General features: G+C 31.0%; 1 protein-coding gene across 1 annotated transcript; it reads left to right on the top strand.

Annotated features, from left to right (window-relative positions):
• The first annotated feature begins 31 nt into the window (after window positions 1–31).
• On the top strand, window positions 32–25,847 carry LOC134725143 (VPS35 endosomal protein-sorting factor-like). The gene is made up of 26 exons (XM_063588712.1): window positions 32–91; window positions 2,149–2,239; window positions 2,695–2,898; window positions 3,476–3,614; window positions 3,876–3,955; window positions 5,069–5,197; window positions 6,548–6,632; window positions 7,521–7,598; window positions 8,211–8,355; window positions 8,724–8,817; window positions 9,281–9,358; window positions 9,908–10,077; window positions 14,112–14,223; window positions 15,661–15,777; window positions 16,246–16,299; window positions 16,487–16,630; window positions 17,048–17,133; window positions 17,931–18,011; window positions 18,596–18,758; window positions 19,574–19,651; window positions 20,234–20,348; window positions 20,916–21,055; window positions 21,725–21,884; window positions 22,710–22,828; window positions 24,692–24,838; window positions 25,464–25,847. Exons 1-26 carry the CDS (start codon window positions 75–77, stop codon window positions 25,560–25,562), a joined length of 2,925 nt encoding a protein of 974 aa, XP_063444782.1. The 5' UTR covers window positions 32–74; the 3' UTR covers window positions 25,563–25,847.
• Window positions 25,848–27,543: the final 1,696 nt, after the last annotated feature.

The raw sequence follows: 27,543 nt of genomic DNA, 5'->3' as shown, positions 1-27,543 counted from the left end.
TATTAACACTAACAACTACTTTTTAATCACTTTAAAACTAAAACGTTGTCATGTGACTTATCAAAATAGACAAAATGGCGACCTATGAATGGTTTGTTTCCTCCCACAATTTCCAAACCGGTTAAAAACATAAATACTATCGTTTTGCGGGGATTCAGGCATAATTAAAATTATGCACTTCAAACATTACCTTCCCAAAACTTTAGGAATCAATGAACATTCAGAATATTCCACTTCTTCAGTTTTTATGTTACTGTTAATACTGGAGGCATTTTTTTTGTCCCTGTGTATCATGATGGGTTTAATAAAGAATTTCTTCCTCTACCCTATTCCCTTATCTTCCAGGGTTAGTCCAAATTTTTCCATCATACTGGAAGATTCTATTGCAGAACATACACATTGTCATGATTGTATCGTTTTGCTGTCAATTTGTTTTCGGCCCAAAATTAAAATTATCATGAAAAACATTTGTCACTGGACATTTTACAAACATTAATCTGTTAATTAGCGCTTAAAGTCAACATTTGAGCTAAATTTCATTATATAATACTTTAACATGTTTAATGAGCCAGACATTGTACTTTATATATGAAGTTTATATACAATATACATGTGTACAGTGAAATGTGTTCTGCTTAGATTAAGTTAGATATATAAGGCCACACCAATTTGATTCCTTGTTCGACGGACCCGCCCGCACCTATTTTTTTCAAAACAGATTTTTTTTTATTTTTATTATATTCCCGCTTCCCGCATCCAGAAATGAAATCATGTCCATTAACCGCACCGTTTTTTTGTAAATATTTTAAAAAGATCTCAACATTTGTTTATAATATCACAGTCTAGCCTTTATATAACGATTTTAAACCTATCAGTTCCCTCACAACACTGTAAATATCTGCGAGAATATTTGTTTCAGCATGAAACCAATTTATTTCACCTGGGAGTGCTCCGATATGAATATATAACCGGAAATACCAGTACAGAACAAAACGTTGGTTTCTATCCCCCTAACTTATATTCCTTATAAGAAAAATGTTCGTTGTTCAAATAAAGTACTAAGAACTTCTGAAGGATTTGCCTTCAACTGCAATTATAATGTATGGTGACGGACATACCCGCTGCAGGTTTGTGCACCTGTCCAGGTTTATTCAGGGACCTGTCGTTCAGCCGTTATCGTTTGTTGATGTGGTTCATTGGTATTTTCCCGTTTGGAAATATAAATTAGATCGTTGGTTTTCCTGTTCGAATTGTGTACAATACTAAGTTGTGGTCCCTTACAGGTTGCTGGTTGGTCTGGATCAAAGCTCTGTGTAAAAGGCCGTACTTTGACCTATGTTTGTTTATAATTATCAGGTTGGGAACAACAAGGGCCTTGAAGGGGTCATTTTACCATGTTTACTGATGTAGAAAAGAAAAACAAATACTAAGGATTAGTATAGTGCTACTATACAAAACCTTTGACAACTTAGAATGTTTTATTCAAAAAGAGGAGAAATACATAATACATGTGTATTTTAAACAACTTTTCTAAAAGAGGGATGGGTCCACTTATTTTGAATAATATTAAACTGGTTAAGTAAATGTGTTAACATGGTTGAAGTCCAGGAATATTACAAAATTCTTGGACATGTTTTGACCATTGAATACCAGATATTATAGTTCTTTTGGAAAATATTAGACCTTTTGTACTTAGTGTTTTTACAAAAAAAATATATTATAACTTATATAATGACCCCTCATAAAAGGGATATTCATAACATTAAGGGGGTGTTCTGAACCTGATTATGACTTGGATTGAAAATTGTCTCATTGTCAGTCACACATACATAGACCAGATTTAATTATTCAATTATTTCTTGTTGAACAGGGAAAAAATATTTCATAATTTAAAGAAATGTCAAGGTACAAGTGATAAATCAAGTTTTAATATCGTCAAAACCTACTATTTTATGTTTACAAAAAAAAAATTATAATCGCTCGCCTTTACTTTTTAAGCTTCGCCTCAAAAATTTGCAAATTAAATATTTTTTTATTAAAATTTTCAGTTCGCTCGCTCGCCCCAATTTTTGAAGTCCAAAAATCCGTAGAACAAGAAATTAAATTGGTGTGGCCTAATACATGGATGTACATTTATTTTTTATTAAGGTTCCCAAGGCCAAGAAACTATGATATTGAAAGAAATAGAGAAAGACTTGTTGGTGAAGAACCTTCTTCTCATCCATTGAAATCAATTACAGTAAGAAATGTATATTTAAGTCACATGTGTAGTAAATATAAAAAGAGAAGATGTGGTATGATTGCCAATGTGACAACTCTTCTCAAAAGACAAAATAACAGAATTTAACAACTATAGGTCACCCTTTGGCTTTCAACAATGAGAAAAGCCCATACCACATACTCAGCTATAATAAAAGGCTCTGTAATAACAAATGTAAAGTAATTCAAAATAGAAAACTAACAGCCTAACTTATGTACAAAAAAAGAACAAAGAACAATCATGTACACAAGCAACGATCGACCACTACAGAATTACAGGCTCCTGAATCAGGACAGGCACATACACATTGACTATTTTGCTTTAATGATACATGTAACTCACAAATTATAATAGCACATGCAATTTGTTTTAGAAAAAAGTGCAGAGAAAAGCTGTTTTAATTTTTTTTTCATTTTGATTTCTCTATATGAAAGGTTGTAGATGTCAAGAAGACGGACAAGAAAGGCACAACACCATCAAAAATTGAAAAGAAACCAGTTTCCAGTTCAGTTATGAAGGATCCCCTGAGTTCTATGTTAGACCCTCTTAGTGCCTCATTAGAAGGATCAGATCCCTTATCACAGATGTCAATATCATCATCCTCGTTACCTACTACAGGAAGAAAATCTAGTTTCAAGGTAAATGCAGTTAGAAACACTATGTCATAGCTATAGTAAGATGTTTTATTTGTAAGTGTGTCAATCTTAAAACCACCATGAATTTAAAAAAAATAAATTCTATAGTTATTTGTTTCATATGAAAATTGTATGAAAGGGAGATAAATTATAGAATTTCATCAACAAGTATTTGATTTTGTTATCAACAGTATTTTGAAATCAAACATGCTCTGTTGAATAAATAATATTTTTGTTAGAACTGTAGTGCTTGACCTATGGCTTCACAATGTATATAATGAATTGATTTCTGAATTTATTTTTTATGCTATTGACTTGGCATATCTTTGGTGTGCATTATAGTTTAAAGTTCAAAGACTATTTTGCAACTTGTTTTCTTTACAATAACTTCATGGAACTTTCAAGTCAATTAAAAATAATCTATTTAATTTTGTATGGAATAGTCCTTCATCGTTTTGTACTGTTTTGCATTTTGATATGTTTACACTTGGTGGACCTATACTTTTTTCTCTATACATGTATACTATTGATCTATTACTCTATGCTTATTTATTGCTAATACTTATATTATTTATTTCAGGAATCAGCAGAAACAGATGGTTTAGATGAAACATTTGAACCATGGAGTGTCAAAAAGTCATCAATCCTAACAAAATATTCTACATCTGAAAAGCTATCAATAACCACAAGCTTCCTGTCATCCTCAGATAAAGAAAAAGGTAACAAGCTAATAAAATAATTGAGTTATGTATATATATACATGAAGTATGAACTATTCGTGATATACCATATAAAATTGCCAACCAAATTAAATACATCAAAACAAATCATTAAGGAGAGGATTTTTATAAGTTGATAATTCTTTGTTCACAGTGCAACCATACTAATATAATAATTAAGATTCATACATTGATGGAAGAAAAAGAGTGAGGGAATTAGCTTTGTTCCAACTGCTCTATTTTCTTTATTTTTATTTACAGTTGCAATGAGACCCTCAACTACGACCACCGTTACAGATAAGGTTAGAAACAGACTGGAGCAGCTAGATGATTTTGAAGAGGTTTGTTGTTTAGGTTCAATTTATATATATATGCCAATCATTTTTCATGAATATATTTCACTCTTTGACTGGGGTAAAGGGCCTAGTTCAACAATCAGTTCTTACAGTGACATAAGCATTGAGATATAGGAAATGTAACACAATGAAAATAAATTGAGTTGCCTATTAAGGCCGCTCCTGGGTATAAATCAATTTTTTTTTCTAATATAGGATTTTGCTATATTTTTTTATAAATGAACCTTATCATATACTTAAAAGAAAAATGAAATAAAAAAATGGAGTCATCTTTCATTTAACTCACAATCTACCTCCGGAAGAAGCATACTTTTTTGTTAATGTCCTTTTTTTCTGTTGAGCTAATAGGAGAAATAGAGGTAATATCAAGATAAAAAAATAACCTAATTGTGTCATGTGTACTATTGTTTTTCTGTTTGTCTTTTTCATTTTTAGCCATGGTGTTGTCAGTCTGTTTTAGATTTACGAGTTTGACTGTCCCTTTGGTATCTTTCGTCCCTCTCTAATTACAGAAATCGCTTAAATTTTACAATTATTTAGTTTATTTACAGCTTATTGAAAACAATAATAAAAATATAGGTCATCGATGAGTTAAAAAAGATATTTCAAATTTAATGCCAAAAAATTGCATTTTTTCATCAAAGGGAGATAATTTGGATCTTTTTCAATAATATAAACATTTTAAAAGTCATCTGTTTTTTTTGTACCATATCATAAAGTAATAACTAATAGTGTAATAAATAAAATTTGTAATGAGAAAATAAAGGTTTAATTTTTTGCTGCAAATTTTTGTACCCACGAGCCACGTGATGTTAAGGTACTGAGGCACTGAATTCTTAGTTGCTCACTTGAAGTGAAATTAGATTTTTTTTCTGGATTGTAAAATTAAAGTATGCTGTTAATTTTTTGAGTTTTTTTTTTACTTTTAATGTTAAACAAGTAAACACAGAAAACAACTTCACTTTGCTGTATAACACAGTTAAGTTAACGCTTTTTGATTGACCATAAATTTGTAAAGATAACCGGTCCTAAATATTTATTTTAAAAGTTTTAGAATGATTTATTATAAATTTGAAATTTAGAAATATTTTTTTACAGGGTTCAGTTCAAGAAATGTTAAATTTAAGTCAGCAGGATTATGTCAACAGAATAGATGAACTAAATCAAGCATTGGTTGATGCTTGGCAACATGACCAAAGAGTTAAAGCTCTCAAAATTGCTATACAGGTATTTATTGATGTTTTATAAAATAAAATTTCATACAATCTTCCATATACTCAGCAACCGATTTCACAAGAAAAGAAAAAAAAAAAGATAAAATAAAGTTGTTAACATTTTAGTAAAAGTTACGATAAAGATTTTTTGTGAAAAGACCCACAATTGTTTGTATAAAACTGAGAATGGAAATGGGGAATGTATCAAAGAGACTACAACCCGACCATAGAAAAACAACAGCAGAAGGTCACCAACAGGTCTTCAATGTAACGAGAAATTCCCGTACCCGGAGGCTTCCTTCAGCTGGCCCCTAAACAAATATATACTAGTGCAGTGATAATGAACGCCATACTAGTTTCCAAATTGTATACAAGAAACTAAAATTAAAATAATACAAGATAAATGATGGCCATTATAAAATAGGCATTTTAACACAGCTAAAAAAATAATACAAAGTGTATGAAGAAGCTTTGAATTCAGATAATTTCCTACATGTACATTTGTACTCTTACAAAAACAAAAAAACTATCAATCAGGAAATCACTTATTAGTTTAATTGTAGAACAATCGATCAAAAACTTGAAAACTGGCTGGTACAAAACAAAAAAATTATACCACTAACAGAAATAATTATGACAAGTTTGAGCTGAGGACTGCTTCTCTTTATCCTAATTTAAGGTTATATGTGTGCATGTGGTTGTTGATTTAGTATCCGAAATGTGGCATTTTTAGATATTGATATTAATTGGAATACTTTAAGAGTCTATGTTATAATATACGCCCATGCCTTTAAAAAAAATGTGCTCTTTACTTGTTGAAAAGTAAAACACTTACAAATAGACATGACTCTGGTGGTGTGCTTCTATTGAGGTGTGCTTAGTTTGGCAGAAGTTATAAAATATTGCAGATTAACAAATCAAATAAACTTGTATTAATAATTGATATTTCAATTTTGAATTTCAGTGTGCAATATATGCATAGTATAAAAAAGAATATGAATTAATGACAGTTGAATGAAACTGTAATACAGTACACATAGTTATTTTTTCACCATTTGATGTCTTATCCTGAGACGAGAAAAGTCTGTCATTCTTTCTCTCATTTAAGCCAAAATCTGTTTGTGTATCTCAGCTGCATCATAAAGCAACCAATCAGAATCTTTTTGTGATCAGTAATTATTTCAAGATGGTGTGTATGTCGACTGAAACTAATAGCTCTGTACCATGATGTGAAGTAATAAGTTACATACCTTCTTGCTGTTTTATTTAAGCACTTTTGAATTAAACACCAAAGTAATTTGTATTAAAAGGTACAGGTAGATCAAAATTCATGGTCAGAGTAAATTGTTCTCTTCCTTTTCAGTGCTCTAAATTGTTAGCAGATACATCAGTTTTACCATTTTATCCCAGCAAGTTTGTCCTGATTACAGACATACTTGATACATTTGGTAAGAACAGTAATTCAATGAAAATGGAGGCTCTTGTAATTTCGTGTTATCATTAAATCAAGTTGAAAAGAATGCTTTGTTTCTGTGTCTGAGTTAGTCTACAGTGAAAGAAAGCCAGTCAACAACTAATTGTGAGTTTGAACCCCACTTGTGGTAGGTGCTTTTGATTCTGATCTTAATGGTCTAGTATAGACAGTTTTTCTACCAAAGGGAAATGGTTTCTGTGCATGTACTCTGACTACTTCCACTAATTAGAAAAATATTGCCACAATGATAAAGCAAACTTTGGTAAAAGTAGAGTTAAGCACAAATACCTAATCAATCTTGTGAATTATTACAATTTTTTCCTGTTTCCTGATAATTACAAAATGAAATCTGGATATGAACAAAATGGAATTATGTGTGTACCCTGGTGTACCCTTAAAAACAAAACTGTGAAAGACTGTCTTCAATAACAAACAAGTGATCATACAATATTTCAAGTTCTATATTATCATGAGTCTAGAACTGAATTAACTACATTGGCTTTGCACAATTACATTAACATTTGACTGTTTATACTTTCATTGTGTATTTTGATTGCTATTAAATGACAGAAATGTTGTTAAAGCTTCAAAAACAAAAAGAAATTCATACAAACATGATAAAAGTTGTAAACCGTCACTGGTGAGACTTTAGTAGACAAAATATACATCTTGTGAACAAATTTTTTTTAAAAAAGCCTGATATCTTTAATGAGTCTTTGTACAGTTTACCGCACTTGGAGTTAAATCTACTGGTATTAACCTTCATAAAAAGAAATAAGTTACAAAATTAGTAGCTTTCTTTTGAATGAGATGTTAACTATGCAGATACAATTTGAATGTAGTTGAAATTTTTGTGTTTCAGGAAGACTTGTATATGATAGATTAAAAGAGAAAGCAGTCTATATACCTGCTGGCAGTGGAGTTCCTCTTAAACTTCCTGGTAATACATCTCCTACTGGGAGCACTTAAGATGCATATTTAATTTAAATAAAGAAGAGAATACTATAAATTCAGAAATTATTAGGATGTTTTTATAAATGCAAAATTATAAGGTTAACTATAATTAACACTACATTTGCCATTTCTGTATCTAATGCATTCTGGGTAATATTTTCTAAAGCTAACACCAAATGATTGGTTAAAAACGTTCTAAACAATTGAAATTCAGCCAACGATTATTTTCGTTTTTGTTGATGAACAATGAGATTAACCATAGTCCTTTAGATTCTGAAAAGTCTAATTCCAAATTTCAGTAGTGATTTCCTTTCATAAAATTATTGCGATTGCATTAATGAGATTTTGCATTTTTACCTGAAATCACTGATTCACAATGATAAATAAATTTCTGAATTTACAGTTTTGCCTCTTGAAATCTTCTGTCTTAAATAATTCTATTGTAAAACATACAAGGCACACACACACACATCTCTTAAATAAATTGGAAAATAACCTTATATTGCAAAATTTATAAGCAATAGTCTTAGGAAAATCATTTTTTATCATGAGAAATACACAATCATGATAGTAACATATTTATACATTAACATTCCAGATAATTTTACTCCTGACCAAGTACCAGAGTCTGCCAAGGAGACCTGTAGAAACTGGTTCTTTAAGATAGCTTCCATCAGAGAATTAATTCCCAGGTTTTATGTGGAAACAGCCATATTGAAATGTTACAGTTACCTAAATAACCAGTAAGTCGGAGAAGATTTAAAATATTTATGCCAAAACTCAATACATTATGTTAAAATTTTGTACAGCAGACAAATGTTTAATGTGCAAAAGACTCATTGGTGACACTTGAAGAAAAAAAATGGAATGTCAAATAAGGTGCACAGTTGAAGAGCATTGATGAAAATTTTCTTAAAGGTTTTGCAAAATAAAGCTAAGGTAATCTTTTCTGAGGGGATGGAAAATCCTTAATATTTCTTTATAATTTTCAAGTTTTATGAATGTTTAATTTATAATTTTGTGTTTTATGTACAGCTATATTTCAATTGAATGTCTGCAATGTATGTACGTTTAAAATAAATATTTCAAAGAAAAACCTGTTTTTTGTTAGGGAATATACAGATGCCATAGACAGATTATGTGTTATGACCAGAGGTATAGGTGACCCACTAGTGGCTATTTATGCCAAGTGTTATCTATGTAGGGTAAGTGGATTCATTGTTATATATCAATTTTCAAGGATTAGGTAGGTCCAGGGAAATCCTGAAATAAGATATAAATACAAATATGCAGACTATGGACACACAATGATATCAAATATGCACAAAAATGCAGGAAAATTGGTATCCATAGTTTCTGTCAACATTAAGTCATGTTAACAGATATCAAATTGTGGATCTAGATATAGGCACTACAAAGAAACTTGAACATGAGAAGTTTAACAGGTCATCTTACATTTCAGTATTTTCTTTGACTGATTTGGATTGTATAAATAAAGAAATAAATAAAGTTTTTATTTATTCTTCCCTGCATTTGTTTCTACCTGTTTCAGTAAATGTTATATTTTGAGGCATTTTATGTTTTTTCAACATGAAAAGTTTTATTGGATTATGGAATAAATAAAAGAATATTTGAAATGCTCACACAATTTATTATATGTTTTTACAGGTTGGCATTTTGATAGCACCTAAAACAAGAGACCATATACTACCATGCTATGAAGATTTCCTGGCCACATACTCACAGGTATTAAGCAGGCTTTTTTACCAAACAAATATTGGTCATAAATTATCAAAAGCAAATATGAATTGCATTATTTAGAAAGAGATAGATTTTATATAAAGATGGTGTTTAATTTTGAAAAAATAGTGGATATAATTGAAAGATGAGTACAGCTTTATAAAAAAAGAGATGAATACACAAAAAGGAATTCACAAATCCAGGTTATAATCAACAAACATCCATGACAACTTGTAAAAATAGAAATGAATCAAAATCATTGTTAGAATGCAATAGGTTTCAAAAACAATTTTTTACATAATTTTTCATGACTCAAAATCTTCTTAATATCATACCGCCCAGGGGCGGATCCAGCCATTTAAAAAGGGGGGTTCCTAACCCAGGACAAAGAGGGGGTTCCAATTACATGTCCCCATTCAAAGACATTGATCATCCAAAAAAAAGTGGGGTTTCAACCCCTGGAACCCCCCCTCTGGATCCGCGCCTGCCGCCTTGATAAAATGACTGGAATTATACATAGGTACATTGTATTTGCAAATATTGTAACACTTGTAGGTACAAAAGGATGCTGTTCAAAATACCTTAGCCATGCAGAAAATAGAGATGCCTAGATATCTTACATTGTTTTCTCCTGCTTTGGACTGGCTGTTACAATGTATAGCCAATAAATCTACAGAAAAAACACTTATGGATATCCTAGAGAAATCAAGGAAACAATGTAACAAGTAAGTCAAGCATACCTGTAGCCAGGGGGACGTGGGGTTTGGGGGGTTCGAACCCCCCACCCCCTTGAAAACAAATAAGCACTGTTAAAGTCAACGTTCTGTTTGAATTGTGACTGTTAAAGTCAACGTTCTGTTTGAATTGTGACTGTTAAAGTCAAGTTTGTGAGTCCAAATAACCCCTCCTCCCCCATCTTGGCTTCAGGCCTGTCGAGAGAACATGTTCAGGATAATTTTTTACAATAAATAATATGGACATGCAATATCAACATCATGATTTAGATTTAAATTAGTTGTAAGGGTCAGTAAATATTTTTGCACTAATTCAGTAAATATTTTTGCACTGATACAGTAAATATTTTTGCACTAATTCAGTAAATATTTTTGCACTGATTCAGTAGATATTTTCCTATTGATTCAGTAAATATTTTTGCACTGATTCAGTAAATATTTTGCATTGTTTTCGCACTAACTCTCTTTATCAGTCAGGGGAATTACTTAAACAAGTAACATTTAAAATAACCTATAAAGTTATGTTGAAAACAAGGCTATTTTAAATATAACTTATATAAGTAACTTTTCTAAATATTATTTTTATAGTGTCCAACTATACAGATTTTACTAGCTTTTACAAATTTTCGCAGTCATCTGGTTATTTTTCCCATGAAATATGAAATCTAATCTTTCTGAAACACAAATTGCCTTTTTGACGCACTTATCTTTCATATCAACGCTTTTGGGTCAAAGATTGGTCTCTTTGGACTATTAAAACTAGAACACACCCGCGAAATCGCGGGCATTCAGAGGGTAGTTTAAAGTATGTAAAGTGTTGTTGGAAGAATTTTGTAAAATATTAAAGGACTGGAAAATTTCAGCAAAAATATCATAAGTCATAGGTTATTGGAGGGGGATAGGAGGGGTCCCGAAATCCCGCCTTCCCGGGCTTAAAAACATGAAATCCCGAAATCCCGGGCTTAAAAAACGAATTCCCGAGGTCCCGAAATTCAATAAAAGGAATTCCCGGATCCCGAAAGGGTCAATCCCGAAATCCCGAGTTTAAAAACACCCGATCCCGGAGTCCAGATAAAGGTCATATCCCTCCTCTTATTGCCGGGGGACAGGAAAATTCTTTTTTTTTATCCCTCTTCCTTTATTTCCAATATTCCCATTTTTGGGTTTTCTATCAATTTCGATATGAACATACATTTAGCATGTTATGAACATTCAAGTAAGGAGCCTGTAATTCAGTGGTTGTTGTTTGTTTATGTGTTACATATTTGTTTTTCGTTCATTTTTTTGTACATAAATAAGGCCTCTAGTTTTCTGGTGTGAATTGTTTTACATTGTCAGTTCGGGACCTTTTAAAGCTGAGTATGCGGTATGGGCTTTGCTCGTTGTTGAAGGTCGTACGGTAACCTATAGTTGTTAATATATGGTTTCTTGTGGAGAGTTGTCTCAAAATGGCAATCATACCACATCTTCTTTTTTTTTGTAATCAATGAATTTTGTGAAAGATTTAATGACTGGAGAATTTCAGAAAAGGTATCAAAAGTTCACATGAATATTTTTAGCGCTTATCTGTATATATACTATGAACATTCATTACTATATAAATATAGTGTATTTACTTTCGATTCTTAGTTTACTAATCGATCCATAGTGGTCATTGATATAGTATAGGATCCCGAAAGGGTCAATCCCGAAATCCCGAGTTTAAAAACACCCGATCCCGGAGTCCAGATAAAGGTCATATCCCTCCTCTTATTGCCGGGGGACAGGAAAATTCTTTTTTTTTATCCCTCTTCCTTTATTTCCAATATTCCCATTTTTGGGTTTTCTATCAATTTCGATATGAACATACATTTAGCATGTTATGAACATTCAAGTAAGGAGCCTGTAATTCAGTGGTTGTTGTTTGTTTAAATGTGTTACATATTTGTTTTTCGTTCATTTTTTTGTACATAAATAAGGCCTCTAGTTTTCTGGTGTGAATTGTTTTACATTGTCAGTTCGGGACCTTTTAAAGCTGAGTATGCGGTATGGGCTTTGCTCGTTGTTGAAGGTTGTACGGTAACCTATAGTTGTTAATATCTGGTTTCTTGTGGAGAGTTGTCTCAAAATGGCAATCATACCACATCTTCTTTTTTTTTGTAATCAATGAATTTTGTGAAAGATTTAATGACTGGAGAATTTCAGAAAAGGTATCAAAAGTTCACATGAATATTTTTAGCGCTTATCTGTATATATACTATGAACATTCATTACTATATAAATATAGTGTATTTACTTTCGATTCTTAGTTTACTAATCGATCCATAGTGGTCATTGATATAGTATACAGACCCTCTCTATTTAATAAACTCTGTGACTGCCGTGGATAGTAAACTTGAAAATGATAGCAGATATAATTCTGAAAATACACTTTATTCTTTGTATACGTATGTTCAAAGTATACAGAAAAAACGTAAACCGGAAGTCTAATCTAACTTAAAATTTCGTCCAATGACGGGACAATATCCGGATGCCTTTTTTCTTGTTTTTCTCCAAAAATAACTCATTCTGAATAATCATATGAATGGATGACAAATGGCAATATGCACTGTACCTATAGGACACAGAACCGTGTTGATTAATTTATTGTGGAAAGAAGAGAAGCGACACCCAAAATAAGGTCTTCTCGTTTAATAGTATAGATATCATTTTCCTCAAAAATCTTGAAGGTAGACAGATATAAATAGATAGAAACCTGTGAATTAATTAAGACTTGAAGTAATTTGTAATTTGTAAAACCAAAACAATTACATATGTTTCTTAAATAAGTGTTATTACTAATTATTTTAAAGATGTATAATATAACTTATTCAAGTAATATTTTTGTCATTATTTTTTAAAGTAACCCTTAGTTTCTATACTCCTCTTAAATCTAATAAATTCTTCATTTTATGATATAAAATGCCGTAAAAACTCATGAAAACTACATTTAGTCCATGCTTCTATTGAAATTTAAAATAACTCTATTGAGTTATTTTATAATTTTTTAAAACAAAAATTACTTATACATTTATAAGTAACTAAAAAAAATACTTGTTTAAGTAATGCCCCTGACTGTTTATACTTAAGTGTTTAGCCTACTGCATTGAAGAAAATCTGTTACACAAACAGAGATGTGTGTTTTTCTGTGTTATGTCTTCCAACCTATCCTTTCATATTTTCTAGATATTCTTGTTGAAGTCTTAAAATTCTTTTTGTTCAATATAAAAATGGAATCAATTTCTATTATGCTCTGTTATGTGAATGCAATTTATTAGATGTGAACATTGTCTTGAATGTTATTTTCAGTGCCTTATTGTCTTGAATGTTATGTTCAGTGCCTTATTGTCTTGAATGTTATTTTCAGTGTTCAGTGCCTTATTGTCTTGAATGTTATTTTCAGTGCCTTATTGTCTTGAATGTTATTTTCAGTGCCTTATTGTCTTGAATGTTATTTTCAGGGCCTTATTGTCTTGAATGTTATTTTCAGTGCCTTATTGTCTTGAATGTTATTTTCAGTGCCTTATTGTCTTGAATGTTATTTTCAGTGCCTTATTGTCTTGAATGTTATTTTCAGTGCCTTATTGTCTTGAATGTTATTTTCAGTGCCTTATTGTCTTGAATGTTATTTTCAGGGCCTTATTGTCTTGAATGTTATTTTCAGTGCCTTATTGTCTTGAATGTTATTTTCAGTGCCTTATTGTCTTGAATGTTATGTTCAGTGCCTTATTGTCTTGAATGTTATGTTCAGTGCCTTATTGTCTTGAATGTTATGTTCAGTGCCTTATTGTCTTGAATGTTATTTTCAGTGCCTTATTGTCTTGAATGTTATTTTCAGTGCCTTATTGTCTTGAATGTTATTTTCAGTGCCTTAGTTTAAACATATTTATTTAGAGTGGATTGGGAAACAAGTTTCGCAACTTATATTAATCCCTTTCCACTTTGCGGTGCCTTATTGTCTTGAATGTTATTTTCAGTGCCTTATTGTCTTTGAATGTTATTTTCAGTGCCTTATTACTAAATTCCATCATATCAGCATTTAAACCTGAGTACATAGCTTCCAGATCTACACAATTTATAGAATTAATCAGAGAATCAGAGGAAGCAGGATTCCCTAAGGTATAGACTGTAAATTACAATATTAATATGTGCATTTATTATTTCAAATCAGTGAATTAGACTAGTAAATTATAAATTAATGCAATTACCAACATTTTGTGCAGAAAAAAATAATACTGAAATGAAGATTACAAGTTTATATTATAGCAAGTCTCATATTTTTCACATAAATATAAACATCCTAATAATTTCTGAATTTACAGCATACTAAAGTTAAATACTGCTAAATTGACAACAACTTTTCAGTAAATTGCAATCTGAAGGCGCTGATCTAATCAGTGAAACATGTCAACCAATAAAAGTTGCAAACTACTTAACTGTTGTTGTCAAATTAGCATTATTATATTTTTTTATCTGACAACCCTGTTTGTTTACCTGTTCTTTATTTCAATGTATTAACCCTTACCATGCGGTGAGTGTCTTTTGACAGGCGGACCCTAATAACTGTTATTTGGCTCCAATGGCGTTCCATACTTTTAGAAGTCCACTTTATGATACTTATTTTAAAAGTTATGCATGTTCCGTCAACCTGAGGCTATCCATATTCACGTTTCTCATGTATAAGTAGCATTTTGAGCACAAATACGGACTTGGAAAATTGAAATTGGCTAAAACTCGTTTTTCTGGAGGGGTAGGCTTCACATCTGTATCTTACACAAGAAGTTCAGAGGCATAAAACTGGCAAAGATAGTGCAAACCCACGGCCATATAACTACTGATCATTATTATTATTGAAATACGCATAGGAAACAACTACTTCCGGTTTTGAGTCCATTCCAAGTAAAAAATCGGCAAAAATCGTGAAATTTGGTATTTTGGGTCCAAATGACCTTCTGTAGACTGATGAATCAAGATCAGATTCACTCCGACCTAACAACTGTTGGGGTCAATTTGTTCACAAGGGTCCACTCTACATGCAGGCTACAGCTGGATACCTTAACCAGCATCCCTGGGTCTTCTGGGTCAAGAGAAGGGGTGAAAAATCGGCAAAATTGACGCTTTTTGCACCTGATGACCCACTTTGAGGCAAATTCCCGCAAAAAAAATTCCGCCTCCTCACCCCGATCACCCCACCCCGTGATCACATATATTACATTTAAAGAAATCAATATGCTACAGCAACAGGGCTAAGCTCCTTTGCATATAATTTGCATATTTTTGCAAATAAATGAAAATTAGACATTTTCTCAAAACAATTCCGCATGGTAAGGGTTAACAGAATGTTTTAAAATACTCTCTCTACACACCATACAAGTACATCTACCCTTTAATAAAGGCATTCATTTTAATACTAGTTTTTTTAATAAAAGATTTTTAATTGTAAACTATCCTTCATTTATACAGCACAAAATAAAACTGCCAGCATGCCACAAGTATAAAAAAATATTAAAAGAGATTCATATAAGAGGATAAAAAAAAATGTTTTCAATGTTGTAGCATTTACTAGATAGAACCCTGGGTCTATGTTTAGTGATGGCATCACCACCAGAAGAACAAAGATTACCTGTATTGAAAGAAGTCTGGAAAAGTATAATGAAACTGAAAAATCCAAGTGTAAGTACAAAATGTATTGTCATTAGTATTTTACCATATTTTCCTGTTTATTAACATATAAAGATTTATTATCATTTATATCAATGGAATAAGAAATAGGCGTAAGATACCAAGGGAACATTCAATTCTCACAAGTCAAGTCATACACTGTTAAGAAATAGGCGGAAGATACCAAGGGAACATTCAATTCTCACAAGTCAAGCGATACACTGTTAAGCAAACCGAAAGAATACAAGTAAAATAAAATAACAATAGGGTTGGGGATAGGGGGTCACAGCTGCTTCAGAAGGGTAAATGATCAAAGCTCATGAAATAAGACTATAAACCACAAATTATTTTTAAACATCCAATCTGTTAAAAAGATACTACAAAGACCTTTGATGAAACTTTGTACATGAATGATCAATTATTGAGATTCAGAAAGAGTGTAGTGCCTATAAAGTATAGTGATATTTTTTTATATTTTAGGATTACATTGACTGTGCAGAGGTGTGGACTGAATATGTTGTCAAACATTTTGGTGTAAGTATTTAATAAACGCTGTAAGTTGTTATTCTTCTTCAAACATTCCTTGAAAATTATTTTACTAACTTCAAATGTCTGATCAAACCAAAATTAACTACAACACCATTAGTGACTTGCTCCATTTAAAATTTGTGCATTGCAATATCAGTTTTACATGTTGTATAAACCTTTTTCTTTATTTCAGAAAAGGGAGATAAACACAATTTTAGCAGACATTATAAAGCATATGACACCAGACAGAGTATTTGAAGACTTTTATCCACAGTTACAGTCTGTAGTTACCAAAATAATGTGTCATATCACAAACTTTTCTATGTTATTCTCTTTGGTAAATACATATACTTGATATAGATGTAATATTTTTTATATCGGGCATACTCAAATATATTTTTATTGCCCTGCTGCTAGGCAGTTGAAGCATTAAGTGTTGACGGTCCAACCATCTTTTTGTCTTTCCATCCATCCATCTGTGTGTCCTAAAAGTATTTTCGTATTATAAGCAAGTTTGGGTAGGTATTCATGTTATCTGACACATTCATCTTTTAACTTACTTGTTCTACATTTATAGGTTGAATGAAAGTAACTTAATTTTAAGTTGTTTTTATATAAGGCATTCACACAACCAATTTCAAAATTGTAAAAAATCAATATTTTAATAGATTTATTCTCAAAAAGTAAAAATTAATGAAATGTAAGTTTACAAAATGTTTAATAGAAATTACATTATATTTTCATTTTATTGCAGGACAAATTTTTACCATTCATAGATATGTTCCAGAAGGAGTCTGTCCGAGTGGATGTTTGTAAAACTATTATGGAATCTTTTAATAAGTAGGTATTGTTTTTGGAACAGCTAATATCTAACAATATTGTTTAATAATTTTATAAACGCAAGCTATTGAGTGCTTAATACAAGATTATATTGCAAACATATCAGTTTAAAGGAATTAGAAAATAAGTGGCCTAATATTTGTAATTAGATTTGATTTTTGATTTTGGTGTTTAAGCACCATTTTTAAGCACCTCATTTAGGATATTTCATGGCGGCTGTTTTTATTGGTGAAGGAAGCCAGAGTGCACGGAGAAAACCACTGACCTTCAATAAGAAAACTGACAATCCTAGTCAATTAAGATTGGTGTCGAGTGCACCCAACCAAGCGGGGTTCAAACTCAAGTACATTATGAGTCCAAGCTACATCCAAAATAAAAATAAGAAGATGTGATTTGACTGCCAATGAAGACACCTCTCCAGCATTGACCAAATGATGTAGAAGTTAACAAATCCTTCAACAATGAGATAAACCCTAACCCCCTCTCCACCAAATGAAGACACCCCTCCAGCATTGACCAAATGATGTAGAAGTTAACAACCATAGGATACTGTAAATCCTTCAACAATGAGATAAACCCTTACCCTTCAGTAAGCTTTTAAATTCAAACCAAACATTAACAGAATGATTTATGTACAAAACAATAAGCAAAAAACAAATTCAAAAGTCTGCTAAATTAATGAAACATGAAAAAACAATACAAACAAAACTTTTTAGCACAAATTATACTTATTTGTGAATATATCAGTTTGCTGTGTATTAGACTGACAAATATATTTGTATTTTCTTTAATTTCAGAACACAATTAGAACCCACCAATGATCCTGTGATAGTTAATGCCCTGATGTTTATATGTAAAACTATGCATGATTCTGTTAAGTAAGTTTTATTGCACTAAGTATTATTATATTGCAGTTGATCCAGGTGGAGGGTTACAGGGGTTTAAACCCTCTTTTTTTTTAATGATCGATGCATTTGAATGGGGACATATAGTTGGAACTTGGAACCCCAGTTCCCCTTTATCCTGGGTTGGGAACCCCTTTTAAAAACGGCTGGATTTGCCCCTATGGACCATCATACCTTTTGTTTTAAAGTTTTAAAGTTGTTATAATCAAAAAAATTTCCATTAAAGATTTATCTATGCAACTTTCATGATTGCAATTTTGAATTATAGTAAATTAGTCAGCTTTGACTTACTTTAATAGGAATAAACCAATGCAGATAGAAAATTTATATACAAAAATTACTATTGAATAGCCAATCAAAAGAAGAATTACATTATATTTTGTCATCAACACATTTTCTAATCATTTTACATAAAAAAATATATTCACTTATGCCCATTTTGTCTCTAACCTAAAAAAAATAACAGATTTCTATAGGTCAAATGTTTCCATGCATAAACTCTAGACGATATTTTTAATTTTACACTGAACATGTGCTTATCTTTTTATATATTTCAGTGCTTTAACTCTAGACGATGAAAGGAAAATGATCAGTAACTTAATTTCTGGCTTCGTTAGGAAAATATCATTTGGTCGTGACTTTGAACAACAATTGAGTTTCTATGTAGAAGCTAGATCTAATTTTACTAATCTAGATATGGTCCTGATTGAGCTGGTGCAGGTATGTGTAGAAAGAGGGTCATTTTTCTTTAAGTTTGCAATCTGACACATAGAATTCATGAAAATATTGCTTTTGCACAGGTGTTATTTTTGCTAAGTTTGCAATCACATAGAATTCATGAAAATATTGCTTTTGCACAGGTGTTATTTTTGCTAAGTTTGCAATCACATAGAATTCACGAAAATATTGCTTTTGCGCAGGTGTTATTTTTGCTAAGTTTGCAATCACATAGAATTCATGAAAATATTGCTTAAAATGTACAGTTGTTATTTTTGCTAAGTTTGCAATCTCATACAATTTATGGAAATATGACTTTGTGCTGGTGTTATTTTGGCCATAATTTGCAATTGCATATATTCTTGAAACATTGCTTTTACACAGGTGATGTTACACTAAGTTTGCAATCACATAGAATTCATGAAAATATTGCTTTTGCACTGGTGATATTTTTGGTAGGTTTGCAATCACATAGAATTCATGAGATATTGCTCTTAGAAAAGGATGACAGGTTTAGATAACAGAAGGAAACTTAATAATTATTTTGTTTAATTATTTCTAAAAAGCAGATAGAAAACATTGAAAGAACAGTATTTTTGAAAATCAAAAGCATTTTTTTTACAAAATTTTGTCAGAAGATGATAGTTTTTATTAGAAATGGCACAATTTATGTGCTTAAGTTTCATATTTTGTATATGTTATATGATTACGGATTTTTTTGGTTTTAAAAATGTTGAGTATAAACAGTATTATTTCTTGCTAGCAAGATTATTAAAAGTTAACTTTAGTACTCTAACATTTAATGGTTTTATTTTCAGAATGTAAATAATTTGTCAATAGATACAAGAAAAGTTGTAAAAGGAAATCATTCCAGAAAAACAGGCAATTTTGTTAGGGTAGGTATAATGAAACATTTTGCTAAACACAACCATACAACACACCTTTTCGCTTTTCCCTATTGTCTCTAGAATCTGTTCTGCTTCTACTTTTGACGTCATACAACAATCACTTTTACATTGTGGCATCATCAGATATTTTCTATTATGACGTCAGAATTTTATGGGAAATTGTGTGATAGCTAGTAATGGCAGACAAATAGTGATAAGGTGTATTGTTTGGTATATGTGTTATTTAATTCTGATGTTTTATACCCCCTGGAAACTATCAATCTGAAATATAACATTTAGAAACTATTACAATGTATTCTGAATTTTTACTTGCAGAACAATATTTTCTTTTTTTCAGAAATCATCATTCTGAATTTTCATTTCCAGAAGATGCAATATAATTAAATTTGTTTACCCATTAGACTGATTTCTGTATGTTTTCAGATGTAAAATTGAAACAGTTGTTTTAATGAAGAAAAAAAATCTCTTTTAGAAAATCTGGTTTATTTTAAGTAAACCTTACTATGTCTTTTATCAGTTTTCTGCCATGCATTTGAAAACTATCTTAGTCTCTGATTGGTCTTTTTGCAGGCATGTGCAGCATATTGCTTTATAACAGTTCCATCCTTACAGTCACAGACATCACAGCTACAGTTATATCTCCTGTCAGGACAGGTGGCACTGCTTAATCAGTGTTTTAGTCAAGGTAATTTAGTGCTATAGTAATGTGTATGATGGACATACTGTAAATTTAGATATTATTGCAATGTTTTTATCATTGGGAAAATAGTGTTGTATTTTGCAATAAATAAGATTTTCATTTTAAAATTTGTGGTTTGAATTAAACAGCGTTTTTCTCTATATCACAAAAATAAAATTGAGAATTTTAGTATTAAATGACAAAATCACAACTATTTCCAAATTTTTCAATAGTGTAATATTTTAGTGTTCAACTCAATGTCAAAAATGGTACTGTAAATTTACAACGTGTTTAATAATGCAAAAAATTTGACTAGTTTAGATCACTTTATCATAAACATAAATTTTTATTCTGATAATAAATACTACAGTAAGAATGTGTCTGATTAAGATTGATCAATTTCACATTTCTGTTAAATTGTGGCAATTTACATAAACAAAAGTGCAAAAGTGCAAAAGTTCCGAAAGGGTCAATCCCGAAATCCTGAGCTTAAAAACACCGATCCTGGAGTCCCGATAAAGGTCTTTTCCCCCCTCAATGTTTGTTATAAATTTGTTTTTCTTTGTTTTGTAGCTGATTCTTTCTTTAAAGCAGCCATATCATTAATCCCCGATGTACCTAAAGATTTAAGTCAAGATGGAAAGAAGAGACAATCAGAGCCAGTTTTGCAGGAGTATATCTGTAATTTCCTGTCCACTTTACTTACTGTTCCTGTAAGTAATCAGTTTGTACATATACATGTGTAATAAAGAAATGAAAATCAATAAAATTTCAACACAAGATTTAACCACTAAAGGAAGTTTGGGATTAATTTTGGGGGTTATGGTCCCAACTGTTTAGGAATAAGGGGCAAAAAAGGGGCCCAAATAAGCATTTTTGTAGTTTCCAGACAATAACTTGTGTTAACGTGTATGAATCTCTCTGAAATTATAGCACAAGTTTTCATACTACAAATGGATAGTTGGGATCAGCATAGTAACCAATTTGAAATTCTTTTGACTACAGTTATTCTATGTCAGAAACCCATTATGTGTCAAAAATTTAGTTACAATCCAAATTCCATTTTGGACCCAACTTTTCAGGGTTGGGCATCTGCAGATTGTATCCAGCTGCACTAAAGGAAGCAATTTATTATATCTATCCATGATGTTGTAGATATTCAAAAGGTTGTTGCTATTTGTGAGATTGTAGAAAAATAATGCACTGGATCAATCACTGCTTTCAATCAGAATTAGGTCACTATATTTCACATTTCAGTGAATTTGTTTAAGTTTTCAATCCTACTTTTGTCCTCAGTTACTTATTGATTTAAAATCCTATAACCTGGGGTAGGGATGCATCAGAAATTTTTGTCATGAATGTCATTTTTCATTTCATTACAGGATAACCCAGATTCTGGTGTACTCTATTTATTGAGAGGTCTATTAAACATTCTACAGAACTACACCAGTGACAGTGATTTTAAATCCAATATTTATATCCGTGTCTTGGCGGTGTTGTCAGCAGTTTGTCAGGAAAGTTATCCTTACCATATAGATAAGGGTAAGTACTATGGATTCATTTATTTTCATGGGTACAAATTTCCGTGGTTTAAGGAAAACATATAAAAAACAAGATGTGGTATGATTGCCAATGAGACAACCGTCCACAAGAGACCAAATTGACACAGAAATTAATATCATGTTCGTAGATATTTAATTTCATTGTTTTTCTGAAGTCTGCAAACAAGCCTAGAGGAAATTTGTGATTCGTTGAACATTTAATTTTGTGGTTAATCTATACCCACGAAATCCATGAAAATTGGTTTCCAACGAATATTAATGAATTCACAGTAGTTAAAAAAAGATTAAAGAAATTAATGTAAATAATATTTTTTTGTCTAATGAATATAATGATGAATGAGTATGAATAAAAAGTGATGCAGGAATATATCAAGTCAAAGAATATTTTGTTTTAACTAAAGTTTTATTAATGGTCTTTTGGAAAAAGTTTTGGAGTTTGCAGTTGAGTATAAAGTAAACTACACCTTGTTACATATATTTGTAAAGATATAAAGCCTAGAGAACATAAACCTTAAAAAAATAATTTTAGTTTAGGTATGACTATTCAGTAGTTGCAAAAATAGTTAAGATTTCCTCATAGCATGAACTTTTTGGCCTAAATATTTAAATAACTATATGAAGATTAGTTTAGCCTTTCACTTTCAATGAAGACCTATAAGCTGAATGCTCAAATTATTTTCAAAAACAGGGCCATACATTTAGTCTGTCATTATGAGGTGAAGCTTTGTCAATTACTCTTAGGGAATTTATCAAAATTTAACAATGTTTTGGATCCATTTGTAATGCATGTGATTTAATTTTTTAGTTGATTCTAATGACTCAATGTATGGATCAGATCCTAAGTTTACCGCTGATGTTCGTGGAATCTGTAGTACACTGCTAGAGGAAGTACTCAATCATCTGAAATCATTACACACTGCAGAGGTAAATAATCTTTTAGTTATTTATGATTCTATCATCTGAAATCATTACACACTGTAGAGGTAAATAATCTCTTAGTTATTAATGATTCTATCATCTGAAATCATTACACACAGCAGAGGTAAATAATCTCTTAGTTAATTATGATTCAATCATCTGAAATCATTACACACAGCAGAGGTAAAGAATCAATCAGTTAATTATGATTCAATCATCTGAAATCATTACACACTGTAGAGGTAAATAATCTCTTCGTTATTAATGATTCAATCATCTGAAATCATTACACACACCAGAGGTAAATAAACTCTTAGTTATTTATGATCCAATCATCTGAAGTCATTACACACAGCAGAGGTAAAGAATCAATTAGTTAATTATGATTCAATCATCTGAAATCATTACACACTGCAGAGGTAAATAATTCCTTAGTTATTTATGATTCTATCATCTGAAATCATTACTAGTACACACATCAGAGGTAAATAATCTCTTAGTTATTTATGATTCTACCATCTGAAATCATTACACACTGCAGAGGTAAATAATCTCTTAGTTATTTATGATTCAATCAACTAAATCCATTACACACTGTAGAGGTAAATAATCTCTTAGTTTTTTTTTATTCTATCATCTGAAATCATTACACTCATCAGAGGTAATTAATCTCTTAGTTATTTATAATTCAATCATCTGAAATCATTTCACACATCAGAGGTAAAGAATCAATTAGTTAATTATGATTCAATCATCTGAAGTCATTACACACAGCAAAGGTAAAGAATCTACAAAAAAATGTATTAGCAATTTATAAAATTGTTGGGTGAATTTATCCTTTTTTTTAGGGGGGTGGAGACAGAGGATTAACTTGTTTTCATGGATCAGATTTTTGGGCCTTTTGAGACAACGCTTAACAAAAGAACAGATGACACAGAAATTAACAACTATAGGTCACTGTATGGTATTCAACGATGATCAAAGCCCATACCCCATAGTCCTCTATAAAAGGCCCGAATGACAAGTGTCACATCAAAATAATGCTATAACAGAATCAAATCAGTAATTGGCAAAAAGACTATTGAAATTTTGTTGTGTCTTGCTGATAAAAACAGTTTCAAAATTAAGAAATAAGAACAGTTTCTATTGTATATTTTTTGAAATATGGGAAACTGTTTGCTCGTAAATTGTTGAAACCAATAAGGACAAAACTCAGTTCATGAAAAAATATGGATAGATTAATTGATTGTTGGTTGCTAAACCTCAAGTGCACGGAAAAAGAGAGAACATTGCTATTCAAGAGAAGACAAGGAAAACACTTCTAAACATCCGATGCCCCTGCCGTAGAGAAGGGCCATTAAGTTTTACCCTTGTATGTCTGTACATATATATGTTCGACGTCTCAAAGTTGATTTCTGTTCTCTCACTTTAATTTGACTCAACCAAATGTTATGAAACTAATACACAATACTTTTTACCACAAAACACAGATCAATTTTGAAGTTTGGTAGCATCACTTTTAACTGTTCTATAATAATGCCCCTTTATAAATGGAAAAATTGCTGTATTTTTTTGTTTCTGTTCTCTAACATAAGTTTGCCATAACCAAATGTTATAAAACTTATACTTACAATACTTATTACCACAAAACTCGGAACAAAAACAAATTGAGTAGACTCACCTATTTGGTTCTTCAGTTATGTACCTTTATAACTTTATATGATTTACAATCGAGGGAATCATTTTGTGTTGTATGCATACCTTCCCCATTTAGTTTTTATTATTTAAACTTTTTTGGAATTTAAATTGTGGGCAATAATCAGTGACCTGGGTAAATATTTTTTTATTATAAACACATTTTTTTTTCAGACATTGAGAAGACAAAGTCAACTTGCTTTAGAACTGTTTAATACAATTGTGCATCATGGTGATGTGACTAAGCCATCTATGTTTGCATTGGCTCTCAACTTATGGAATTTAGCTCAGAAGCATGGGGAGTGTGATACTAAACAAACAGTAAGTTTTACTGGCCTGCCAAGACCCTTGAGGGAGGTCAAGGTTGTTAAACATTCCCATTAGTATTAAATAAACACAGAATCTTTTCAAAAGTCATTTGAAAATATTGCATATGTACATGCACTTCTTTTATAATGTATCTGTCTGTTAAACTTAAAGTGAAAGAATTTTATATTTCTTTTCTTCCAGTGAACTAAGGAAAAAAGTTTTAACAGAGGGCCAGTTGTTCAGTCTACAAAATTTGGGCTGAACTCCTAGATTTTAACTGGAAATGTCTATATAACCTTTATATCGTGTAAGGTGGTGACTGAAATTGTTACTGTTCTCTTTATCAATAAATGTACTGTAAATATTGCTTTAACTAAGGGACAACATCAAAAGTTCAATGAAGGATAAAAGTTAATTCACATAGTTTTTTCACTGACCCCCCCCTACCCTCCCCTCTTAACTTAATTTGGGAAAAATTGATTGACCCATATGGATATATGTAAAAAATCAATGTCGGATAACCAAATTTGGAGCAGTTCAACCCCAAACCCCCAAACTATTTGAATCAAGTTTTTTTTTATCTTACATTGATCTTTTGATGTCGTCCCTAATATCTTACTAATATCTTTCTTTGTAGGTACGATCATTAGATGCAGTCAAGAAAAAAGCAGCTGTTTTGAATATCAAAGAATATACAGACTTAGTTAATAAAATGGCTTTAGAGTCAAGGACGTAAATTGGAAAACTGTCAACAGTGCAAATTTCATTTTAAAACATGTGATATTTATATCTGACTCAAATTGTTTATTACTATTCATACAGATATTGATTTAATGAAGTGCTAAAAATTTTTATTTTAAAACATGTTATATCTATACCTTACTCAAATTGTTTGTTATTCAGACAGGTATATTAGACATTCATTTAATGAAGTGCTAAACATTATTGATAGAAAACTGAAAAGTGTAAAAATTGTTTATAGAATTTTTATGAAACTAATAAATGATGTGCAATAATGTTACTTACTAGTAGTATCTATAGTTTTAAATTTGCGAGTAACAGGCTATTATTTGAACTTGGAATTATTTTTAATTATGGAATTTGCTTGATTTCTTGTTATTGAAATTTTTGATAAATTCCATGTTTATTCTGTACTGAAATGTTCTGTGCTGCGCACAACACTTTCTATTTCAAAGAAAATAGTATATTTTCAATAGAATGTAATGTGCAGCACACAACACTATCTAACCAAAATACATTGTATGGAAAGTGTTATTTACCACTCAAAACAAATATACATGGAATTTATTAAAAAATTTAAACACAAGAAAATTATGCAAATTCCATAATTAAAAATAATTCCAAGTTCAAATAATAGCCTGTTGAGTACAGAATATAAAGGTTAGTAGATAATTACATTGTTTGTTTCAAACAAAAAATAAGGTTTAAGCCGTTGATTTGATACCAATACAGCAGTTCTTGGAAACTTCTTCTAGTTGAATTTGTCATGTGACTTCCATCACCACATGACCAAAATCTAGGCATTGTCACTTCCGACACATGTTCAGCAAACAGATAAAAAAGTTTTATTTATAACTGCACAAAATATTTGGGAAATTTCAATCTAATGAGCTAGTCACCCTCCCTCAATTGTACTGGAATGAAAATAACATACTTATGGAACATAAAATATTTATATACTACCCTACAGAATGATGATTATGAAAGTGCTGGAAACATTAAATATCTGGTGAATGACGTCATAAAGGGGTGCGAAATTGATGATCCTTTCCTGTGAAGAAAACTGATTCCAGAAATGATGGACTGTTTGTTGATTTGATACCAATTGTTTAGGATCATAGGATATTGTGGACCAAGCCTGATATTTTTCATATGCTTTTTGTTTAGCCTACTCAAAGTTGGACAAGCAAGACTTGGGTGTGCTTTTTCCATCCCTGTCAACGGTGGCATCAACTATGTATTTTTTTATTTGGTTGGTTTATGGGAAACAACAATTGTAGGTCAATGATATTTGGTATGCAATTGTATAAACATTAGAGATTACTTTGCCCTGCCCCCTCAGTCGTGGTCTATTGACTTTGAAGCTTAGATTTCATTTATCAGTTAGTGGTTAGGTCAGTTTATTGGGAACCACTAGTGATATATTAATGATATTTGGTATGCAATTTAATAAATATTGGCACATCTCAATTCCATGGAGATAGTTGGTCCCGCCCCCTTCAATCATGGTCTATTGACTTTGATTATTTCATATAGTTTACATTTTAAGGTCAGTTTATGATACAAAAATTCATTGGTAAATTCTATATAATATATATAATATATAATATAAAGCGCAACAAATTACTTGAAACACACTAGACATGCTAGATGATACAAAATAAAGTGATAAGTAAGTTTTGAAAGATCATGATGGAACATTTAAAAAGTAAAAATTACAAAAAATACTAAACATTGAGGAAAATTAAAAACGGAAAGTCACTAATCAAATGGCAAAATCAAAAGTTCAAACACATCAAACAAATTGACAACAGCTGTCATAACCATGACTTAGGAACCTTATGTAAATTACGATGTTCCAATTGCCAAAGTTGAAGAAGAAAGCCGGTCATTTAATGTGTAACTTTTGCACACACAAAAAAAAAAGATTAATTTTCCCAAAAAAGAAAGTATTTGATTCAAATCTGATTTAAGAG

The sequence above is a fragment of the Mytilus trossulus genome, chromosome 7 (assembly GCF_036588685.1).
Source record: "Mytilus trossulus isolate FHL-02 chromosome 7, PNRI_Mtr1.1.1.hap1, whole genome shotgun sequence".
Taxonomy (NCBI): Eukaryota; Metazoa; Mollusca; class Bivalvia; order Mytilida; family Mytilidae; genus Mytilus; species Mytilus trossulus.
Note: the sequence above shows the minus strand (reverse complement) of the source record. Positions and strands in the feature narration are given on the sequence as shown.